Source organism: Lipotes vexillifer, unplaced genomic scaffold (genome assembly GCF_000442215.2).
Source record: "Lipotes vexillifer unplaced genomic scaffold, Lipotes_vexillifer_v1.1 scaffold1215, whole genome shotgun sequence".
NCBI classification, from domain to species: domain Eukaryota; kingdom Metazoa; phylum Chordata; class Mammalia; order Artiodactyla; family Lipotidae; genus Lipotes; species Lipotes vexillifer.
Window position 1 is genome coordinate 1,101,503 of NW_006790710.1, and position 10,439 is coordinate 1,111,941.

A 10,439-nucleotide genomic window follows, 5' to 3' on the forward strand; every position below is an offset into this window, starting at 1 on the left:
CACCCCCGCACCCCCTCTCCTATCTCTTCATCTTGTGGGCTGGCAGATTTGAATGGTTGGCCAGACTTCTAGAAACCACAGGCTGATTTATCCCAGCGTGTCTCAGGAGTCACTGGAAACCAGGTGTTTTATTTCCAGGGATGTAACAAACCACTGAGCAGTCAGGCTTCCTGGGGCCTCAGCCACTGATCTAACCCGCCCCCGCTCCAGCCGTGTCGCAGCCAGACCACCTCTTCCCCACCTCTCTCATTTTGAAGGTAGTTTTCTGTTTAGCATGGCTCCTTGGTTTGGAAGCAGTGATTGAACGAATCAGAAGTGGTGAAGGTTTTGGATGGTAAATTTGCGGGGAGACGGGAAGGAAAAAAGAATCAAGAACTGAGTTGTCCATCCCTCCACTGCTCTCAGCATGAGGTCCAGCCCCTTCCTCTGCCCCACAGGCCCTGTAAGACCCAGCCCCGCCTATCACAGCCCGGGGGGCCCCTACCTGCCCCTGCACACCGGCCACTCTGGCCTTTTCTCTGTATCTTGGACACACCCAGCTGCCCTGCCCCAGGCCTTTGCACATGCCGTTCCCTCTGCCTGGAATTCTCTTCCCCCAGTTTCATGTCGTGGCTTTTTATCGTCCTTCAGATTCCAGCTCAAATGTCCTCTTGTCAGACCTTTCCTGCAACCCTGGATAAAGCAACCTTGTGTCTCTGGGTCACTGACCCTCTGTGTTATTGTAGCATTGTCTTCACGGTGCTTTCTAGAATCTGAAATGGTCTTGTTTACTTGTATTCATGGTTCTTGTCATTACCCTAACTGGATATGAACTCCACGAGGGAAGGGACGCTGGCACATAGGAAACAACCAGATAGTTGATGAGTGAATGAACGAGTGAATGAATGGATGGATGCAGGCTAAGAATCTGATGTGGACGCAGTCTCAGACGTGTTTCTGTTCTCTGGTTCCATCCCCTCTTTCTGTTGTTTTAGTGCATATTTTCAGTCTCAGAGCTGGTCCAGAGGCATCTTACGTAACCGTATGACCTCCCACTGTGCCTCTGCTGCGTTGCTCACCCGCATGGTGTGACCACCGTGGAAAATGCCCCTCTGTCTCCGGTCTGCCCAGCTCTCCAGTAGAAGCCATGCATGTCTGTGACAGAGGATAGCCATCCAACACCGATGATGCCCCCCACCCCCGACTATAATGAAAATGGGAGGAGGCATGATGCTGGGCTGACCCCAAAGAGAGTGACCAGGGTGGACAGAGCTCCCAGAGTCCCCAGGCATTAGAGGTCATTGAATGAACCTCTGGGGATCTCTTAGCTGGGGGGGACTTGTGGGTTGGAATGGGCACCACCTATTTGAAGAGCTTTTGAAGTCAAATTGTGTTGTCAAAAACAGGCCAGCGAGAACTGGTGGCGGGTATATGGCTGCAGCTTCTAACAGAGCTCGGAAGAGGCCAGCCAGGGGCAGGTGTTTGCACTCCATACTCATTCAACATTTCTTGGGTGCCTACTGTGTGCTTAGTGCTGATGCTGGGTGCTGGGCCTTCCCCTGAAGGAGATGCCGAGTGAACAACCACAGGAGTGCAAGACAGACTCGTGATGGGCCCCGAAGAAAAGATCCCCTTGGCATGGGTGGACCAGGGAAAGGCAAAGATGCCCCCTGACTCAGGGAGGGATGTGCAGAATCCTACCCAACAGGGAGGAGCTGTCGGGTTGAAAGTACAGTATGGGCAAGGGCCAAGGGTGCAGAGGAACGGGATGGGGTAGAACCAGAGGCTGGGAGAGGCCGGAGGCTGGGTTGAATCAAGATGATGATACATGGCGGGGTGGGAGGGAGGCACGCAGCCACCGGGGCTGGATAATGCTTGTGCTTTATTCTGTGGGCATTGGGGAGGGGGGTGTTAAGTGTTTAGGGGACGTGAAGGGGAGCCAGGTGGATCCAGGTGTGTCCCTGCGCCTTGGGGATCCAGGTGTGTCCTGCTCCTTGGGGATCTAGGTGTGTCCCTGCTCCTTGGGGATCCAGGTGTGTCCCTGCTCCTTGGGGATCCAGGTGTGTCCCTGCTCCTTGGGGATCCAGGTGTGTCCTGCTCCTTGGGGATCTACCCAGGTGTGTTGCTCCTTGCTGCTTTCTAGTCTCAGAGCCACTCAGGTGACAGCCAGTCTCCCCCTCCTCCCCCCCCACACCCTCTGAGTGTCATTCTTTCAGAATACCAGGACACCTGGCAGTGGAGGATCTAATTTTCACACACACCCCTGGATTCTCCTCTTGTTAAGGCAATGAGTGGGCGGGTCATTTTTAGCAGAGGTCAGAGATGAAAAGTACAGGTCAAACGGAAGTGCTGTGAGGCAGGGAGCCCCTCACACGCTTGTGCCTGGATCCCTTGGCTTTTACCCACATCTGCCTTCAGACCTGGCCGACCTTAGCAAGAGGGCGCCCTGTGCAGTAGCCCTGGGTGTTTTTCCATCCTGCCCTGGCAGGTGGAGATTGGATGGCTGATGGCCGTGGGTCTGGGTTGCGGCGTGGCCGAGAGGGGCAGTTCCCAGGCCACGTGCACATCGGTGCTGACCGTCAGAGCCCCTGGGGTCCTGGGGTCTGCCCCGCTGCCGTGGCTCACCCCAGGTTTTGCTTTTTTCCAGAATGAAGATCATCCTCGTTGACTTTTCTATTTGTGAAAACAGCAGATGCTGCTTTTTGCGTTGCTGTCTGCCTGTCCTGAGGGCCAGCAGCAGAAGTGCCCGACCCGTCTCCCAGAGGCGGCCCGTGTTAGCGGTCTGCAGTGTAGACACTGCGGATATTCCTCAGTCCCCTGAGTTTGCCCTGCGCTGTCCATATTCTGCATTCTGTACACGCCTGGAGAGCATGTTCAGGCGGCTCTCTGTGTCTGCGTGGAGCCTGCGGGCCCCCCAGCCGGGCAGGTGCTCTGGTCCTCGGTCTCCGGTAGGGCAGTGGTGCCTGGTCTCACCATTACCAGCGCTGCTCCGAGCCGGGTCCCGGCCCCCGGCCCCATGGCCCTGCACGCTTGTCCCTGTTCGTTCCATGACAACATTCTGCGAGCTGTAGGAGCCCTCCAGAGACAGGAGGAGCCAGCGTTGGCGCGTGGCAGTGGGTGTCACTTCGGGGCGTGCAAGGCCTGAGAATGACAGGGGATGCCTTAACAGCCCTGCTGGTGTCAAGAGCTATCACTGCAGCGACCAGACTGAATGGCCCTGCTGGTGTGTATACACTCTCCTCACGTCTCTGAGCCTTGGGTTTCGATGTCAGTTTTTGTTTTGTTTCATGAAGGCAAGAAACGACAGAGTACGTTCCTCTGTTTTTAGGGCATTAATGTTGTGTCATACACTTTGTGGGTTTGGGGAAGGGTTTTCTGAGTGTGGTCGAAAGCCCAAGCAGAAGACGTTGCTATGTGTTTGTACCAGGACTTAATGACACTGAGTAGAGAGGAGGGTTTGGCTCGTGCTGTAGAACTGCATGGATTTGGGTGATTGGCCATCTCGTGTGTGTGTGTGCGCGCCTGTGTGTGTGTGTTTGTGGAGGGTGGCAGACAGAACTCTGAGGAACCCAGCTCTCCTTGAACTGGAAGTATTTTCGTTCAACAACACGCTTTCAGTGTAAGAGATTATTCCCGACTTTGGGGATTACGAGAGGCACAGTGTCCTCCTGGCTGGGAGGGAGGGAAGGAAGGAAGGAAGGAAGGATGGATGGATGGATGGATGCTCTGGGCTCTCGGAGAAGTTTCTCTGAAAAAGGGAAAGTTACTGTAGGATATAAGTCAAGGTGGGTGGTTGCTTTAGGAGTGAGGTGCGGGGTGAAATCAACACCGAGAACCTTGAAAACTAATGGAAATAAGGGGGGATGTTGACATCGGGGAGAGCTAGGGCTGGAGAGGATAGGATGGTGTGGAGGGATTCTCTGAATCAGGAGCAAAATCTCTTTATCCCCCAGAAGAGGACACAGTTAACTACCTGCTGTGCACTTAGGGAGGTTCCTGGGGACTTCCTGCCAGGTGGTCCCACAGCCCAAGGCTGCTACTACAGGGAGGAGCAGGGTTGCCATGGTGACTGCCCTTCTGGTGTTTCAGCATCTCAGGAATGGGAGCACGACTGGGGTGAAGTGAACATACAGCAAAGTGATGTTTTGTTGTATTTTCATAAGAATGTCACTTCAACCAGGGATTGACACACTGGCCCGCGGGCCACCTGCCTTTGTAAATGAAATCTTACTGGAACGCAGCCCTGCCCACTTGTTCAAGTGTTGTCGTGCTGTTCTCACGCCCCACTGGCAGAGTCGAGTGGCTGAGGCAGAGACACCATGCCCGCAAAGCCAAAAATAGGTCCTGTCTTGCCCTTGGAACAGACTTGGCCACCCTGACTTAAGTCATGGGTCACTCCAGCTCGTGAGGGTCCAGCTGGAACCAGCCTTGTGCTTTATTTCTGGTATCACCTGTGTGTACTGGTGTGTGTGCAGAAATTAAAGAGGATGCTACAGGGAAAAGGCTCCAGCACCGTATCCCTGCCACTGAGAAATTTTCTACTGCTGAGACTTGGTGGGCACCCAAAATGTGCCGTTCAGAAAAAAAAAAAATGCATGAACTACCCCTTGGCGGTGGTGTGGGCAGCGCTCTGCCCCAGCTGTGACCGCTCGGGGCCAGAGAGAGGGTTTGAGTTTCTCAGGACCTTTGTGCCTGCACCCGGTGTCCTGGGAGAGAGCAGCTTTGATCGCCCCCGCCAGGGATACCCGAATCAGAAGCAGGTGACTCTGAAGGGTTCTGTTACCTGGAAAACAAGGCCACCTGCGGAGCCTGGTAACTGAGCACACAGACACTGCTGGGACACTGTGAGGAAGCCTGGGTGGGACCATTGTCACGGGAGGTTGGCCAGACGCCTTCTCAGGACACCAGGCGTGGCTGGAGGGCACCCTGCCTCTCCTGTGTGTCTGGGCTCAAACCACACCACGCCAAAAGAATTTTTTTTAACTTTTTTTTTTTTTTTAATTTATTTTGTTTAAGTAGAGTTGAATTACATTGTTGTGTTAATTTCTGCTGTACAGCAAAAGGGCTCCATTATGCATACATATACATTGTTTTTCATATTCTTTTCTATTATGGGTTATCACAGGATATTGAATATAGTTCCCTGTGCTATAAGTAGGACCTTGTTGTTGTTTTTTATTCAGGCAAAAGAATTTAAATCCAGAATTCTACCAATTTCTCACACGTCTCCCCCAAACCATAAACACATCCCCGTATACTCTTCACATCTTCTGCGGCACAAATCTAGTAAACGTTTAAGTTTTTTCAAACAATTTCACTTGAAGATACCAAAGTTCAGAGACCATTTTCTGAAATCTGTAAATCGTTGAGATGACGCCTCGTGCTCAGTTCCTGATGTCACGTGGTGCCCGCACAGTTGGAAAGGCCATTGGCCCGAGCACCAGGAAATCTGGACCTGCCTCCACTTCTGTGCCCTCGAGCCGTGGGACCCTGGACAAGCCACCCAGCCTCTACGGAGTCTATAAAACAGACACTGTGCAACCGACACGGTGGGTAGCAGCTGGGGACAGGCTGCCTGGAGGCCCTCACCAGGTATGGGAGCCCCTCCCTTTCCCTCCGATTTTACCTGCAAATTGCGGTGAGCTTGGCTTCCCTTCACGGGGGTTCTGAGAGGTAGATGCGCCCTGCACCCGGCTCACTGGAAATACTCAGTGAAGTTAGTTTATTTAAAATCAAAAACAAAAATCAGAAAAGGACCACGTGGTCCTCAAGCTCCCTTCTGCCTTCCCACCTTTATAGCCCCCTCGGACCCAGGGCGGCCTCAGATTGATCTTATGTTTTAAAGGCAAAGATTGAGATGCTGGGGCATCAGACTCTGCATTCAGGGACTCCCCCCAAAAGTCACCATTTCTTCATTTGTTAAGTTCCCCCCAAATAAACATAAAACGTAGGTGAGAATACTCAAAAATAGCTGCGTTCTTTCAAGTAGCAGCCCCGCAGATTGATCCTGCACAGATGCCAGGCCGCCTGCGTCTTCACGGAGTGTTTGAAGGGAGCGCGCGAGCGGTGTGTTTGGCTCAGCTGGGGAGGGGCTTGCTGGTTGGTCAGTTGCTGTTTTTAACACTTTCTCTTCGGAGCCTTGAAGTGACGTCAGGTGCTTGGACAGAGCATAGAGGGATGGAAAGAAGGCCGGGCCCGGTGACTGGTAGCAGCATCTCTTTGGTTGCATCCTCGACGTCCGAGGACCCAAGGGGGTCTCAGACCCCGTCGCTTCTGCAGGTGTCAGGCTGTAGCCCGAGGATGTGCTGGACGGCAGAGGCTCCGCGGATGAGAGCCTGGCTCTCACCGCGCCTTCTCCCCCTGCCTGGGGCTCCATCCTGACCGCCCAAAGCTGCACACTCATTGTACCGGCTCTCACCGGACCCGCAGCCCGACACCCAGCAGCCGTCCGTGTAGCTCGTAGCTTGGGGTGATGCGTGCGGACAGGAGGGCTGCGGGTTTGTTCTACTGATGTGGCTTTGTTTCCTTGAGCCAGAAACGCTAATGTGACACAGCCTTCAGCCCGGGGCCTCACAGAACCCACAGGACGTCGAGCCCTGTGTTGGAAGCCCACCTGACTGACAAGCCCCTTTCCTGGATGGGGGATCGAGTCCAAGGTGGCCCTGTGCTGTTCGGGCCGAGCCGGGACTTGGGCAAGGCTCTGCCCGTTGCCTCCTTCCTGGCTGACGGGCGTTTGTTTCCCTCCTGAGCCCCTGTCCCTCCATAGTTAGTGATCCCCATCCTAGAGACACTAGAAGGCTCTCGCAGCTTTGTCAAGGGAACAGTCCCATCAATTCTGGAGACTTTCCTGATGGTCCTGTTAGCCTCCCCTCCACGCGAGGCCTTCGTGTGTCTCGAGAACCTGAGAGGCCTGGATCTGAGCCCTCACCTGCATCTCTTCTGCCCGCTGGGGCTCCCCACCTACTGACATCAGCTTGTCCTGCCCTGAGCCCCAGGCCGTGCCGAGCTGGCAGTCTGGGCAAAGGGCATCACCTCTCCAGGTGCCCCAGCCGGGGAGGGAACAGATGAACAGCTGTCATCCCACGCATCCTGCCTGTCAGCGTCCCGGGGCTGCCGTGACAAAGTATCGCAAGCTGGGAGGCCCTGAGCCGCAGAGGTTTATCCTGTGACAGGTCTGGAGGTGTCGGCAGGGCAGGCTCCTCCTGGAGGCTCTGAGGGGGTCTGGCCCGTGCCCCTCTCCCAGCTCCTGGTGGCTCCAGTGACGTGGCTGCATCACCCCATGTCTGCCTCCATCTTTACGTGGACTACTGTCCGTCTCTGCATGTCTGTTTCTCTCTTTATGAGGACACCAGTCATTGGATGAGGGACCCACCCTAGTCCAGTGGGGCCTCATGTTAGCTACTTACATCTGCAAAGATCCCTGCTTTGACATTCGGTCACGTTGGGAGGTTCCAGGAGGACGAGAATTTGTGGGCGGGGGACCCAGTACCTCCCATAGATCGTGGGTTTTCCTGCACCTGGGAGTCCCGGCAGTGCTGGCGCTCAGGCCTTGCAGCGCTGAGGTTGCTGGCTCGTGGTCTCTGCGGTGCAGGCTTCCCGTGAAACCAGAGCCTGCCCTGTGTCCTGCCTCATGCCTGCTCCTTCCTCCTTAGGCCTTACTGAAGATGGACTGCCAGGGCCTGGTGGTCAGACTCATCCAGGACTTCGTGCTTCTGACCACGGCGGTCGAGGTGGCCCAGCGCTGGAGGGAGCTGGCCGAGAAGCTCGCCAAGGTGTCCAAGCAGCAGATGGACGCATACGAGTCTCCTCACCGGGACAGGAATGGGGTTGTGGACAGCGAGGTGAGTGGGGCTGCCCTTCCCTCCACCTGTAAAATGCAGTGATGACAATGTCTACTGTACAGCGTTTTTACGAGGACAACATAGGTGAAACGTGAAGGCAGGTGCTTGGCACATAGCAGGCTCTCGCCGAGCGGGAGCGAGTCTCATCCTTCCCGGGACCCTTAGTTGTGAGCCCGGGCCCTGGCGGCGGCAAGGCCACTCTCCCGTCACGTGGGACTTTGCAACAGCATCCTCGGAGCTGCCCATCCGTCCCTGATCCTCATCTTAAATTACCTTCCGCCCGATGGTGCTTGACGGAGCCCTTCGTGATCAGTTCTGGTTGGGGCTCTGCCCCGCACGGTGTGAAATGCATACCTGGTATGTTGTCAGCTTCGGCCAAGGCTGGTTGGGTTCCTGCTCAGGGAGTCTTTGTTTGCTCACTTGTCTTGTGGTGGTCCCTTTAAGTTTCTGGAAAGACAGTCAGGCTTGCAAGACCTCGCAAGCCGGAGTCCCAAGAATAAGGGCATCCTTTATGGATGTGATGAGTTTCTAAATAAATGGAAAGTGCTACGGGAGGTTGGAAGGAAAGAGAAACCCTTTCTATTTGTTCGGTCACTACTTGGTACTATACACCTGCTCTCACACAAGGTGTGTTCTTCCTTCTGAAATGTGCTGGCCCGGGACGGAGGCGGCTTCTTTGGGTTCATTTCACTCTTTAAAAAGTAGCATCAGTGGGGCTTCCCTGGTGGCGCAGTGGTTGAGAGTCCGCCTGCCGATGCGGGGGACGTGGGTTCGTGCCCCGGTCCAGGAAGATCCCACATGCCGCGGAGCGGCTGGGCCCGTGAGACATGGCCGCTGAGCCTGCGCGTCCGGAGCCTGTGCTCCGCAACGGGAGAGGCCACAACAGTGAGAGGCCCGCGTACTGCAAAAAAAAAAAAAAAAAAAGTTGTATGAGTGATGAACAGAGATACTGGTACTAGGAGAGGCTCTAGGACCCAGTCTCTCAGTGTCCTCTAACCTTTTCTCTCTCTTTTGGTTTTGGACAACTCCACTACCCAGGCCATGTGGAAGCCTGCGTACGACTTTCTACTCACCTGGAGCCACCAGGTCGGGGACAGCTACCGAGATGTCATCCAGGAGCTGCACACCGGCCTGGATAAGATGAAAAACCCCATCACCAAGCGCTGGAAACACCTCACAGGGACCCTGATCATGGTCAACTCCCTGGACATCCTGCGAGCGGCCGCTTTCAGTCCCGTGGACCACGACGACCTCGTGATTTGAACGGGTCTGTGACCTCTTGACGCCCTCCCGGAGGGCTGCTCCAGGGTGCGCGCCCTCTGTCTGCCCCGAATGCCCAGGCGGGCACGTAGAGCTGGGGAGGGAGGGAAGGTCAGCTCAGACAGACCCAGGGTCCCTCCTGGCTGGATCCACACCCGGGACCGAGCACACGCGATGTTCCATCCGCCTCCTCTGTCATGGGGGAGACCTGGAGGGAATTTCTACTGCAGGTTGTTGCCAATCAAATAGCTTTCTATTTGTTAAGTATAAATTTAAATTTAAATAACTTTTTTTTAAAGTATGGGGGGGAGCGTACGAGAAAGGTGGTATCTAATTTTTTAATGGACCATAAAGGTAAAAAAAAAAAAAAGAAAAAGAAAGAAAATACTCCATAGGGGCAGATGCTGTTGAGGTTTTTATGTTCTATAAAGACCTTTTTAAATTATGTTTTAGATGTATATATGTATTTAAGGGTCATGGGGGCGTTTCTGATTGCCGGATTCTCTTTGCATTTCAACACTTAGCACGGAAAGACACTCGTTCAGATGTTGGACCTTTTTGCCTCTGTACTTGTAAAAAACAAAAAAAAAAAGAAAAGAAATCAAATAGGAAACGTGTCAGTAAATGAGTGTGGTCCGTGCGCATTCTTTCTGAGGCTGTCCTAGGCCTGCGATTCCCTGTGATTTTTATTACCTTCTGTACCTTGGCCTCGTGTTGCAGTAAAGGAACGGCCACAGCACAAGGGAAGCTTTTTTGAGCTTTAGCAGGAGGAGTGAAATCCAGCAGGAGCGATTGGGTGCACTTGAGATGAGAAGGCGGCGGGCAGGTGGCATTCTCTACGGCCCCTGCCCGTGCGCCCTTAATCCTGCAAAAGAGCTACGCCGTGTGAAGAGAGGTGGCCCCTGCAGCTCTGAGAGGCCCTGCTTCTCCCCGGGGACAGGGGAGTGCTTGCTGCAGAGCTCGAAGCCTCTCCTCTGGGCACAAAGAAAACATCACCACAAGCACACCCTACGCTGACGTCCAGAGGTGCCGGCTCCATTTGCCAAATTCCCTGCTTCATTCCACCTAAAACGTAACCCCTCTCCCCTCCCGGTGTGCCCGTCTCTCCTTGGAAATAAATAGCATAGAGGAATCCCTTTTTTTTAAAACAATACGAAGATTATCTGAGCAGGATGAATGTCATCTGAAAACGTTTCCCACGTAAAATCTGGGACTTGGCGGACTGTTGCATTGATAACCTTGATGGTCGGAGATCAACTTGTGCTGAATTCTACAATTGCATTGTGCGTGCATCTCGGAAGGGAGTGAGGGACAGGGATGAAGAAATACTGGCAGATCAGTAGAGCCGATCCCCAGGAA

At 54.1% G+C, this 10,439-nt stretch overlaps 1 protein-coding gene across 1 annotated transcript in view; it reads left to right on the forward strand.

The window, feature by feature from the left end:
- Positions 1 to 9,384, forward strand: part of SH3BP4 (SH3 domain binding protein 4) — an 18,933-nt gene extending 9,549 nt beyond the window's left edge. Inside the window, exons 3-4 of the mRNA XM_007463913.1 lie at positions 7,632 to 7,820; positions 8,859 to 9,384. Coding sequence (XP_007463975.1) covers positions 7,632 to 7,820; positions 8,859 to 9,083 — 414 coding nt within the window. The 3' untranslated portion in view covers positions 9,084 to 9,384. The remainder of the gene's footprint in view (positions 1 to 7,631; positions 7,821 to 8,858) is intronic.
- Positions 9,385 to 10,439: the final 1,055 nt, after the last annotated feature.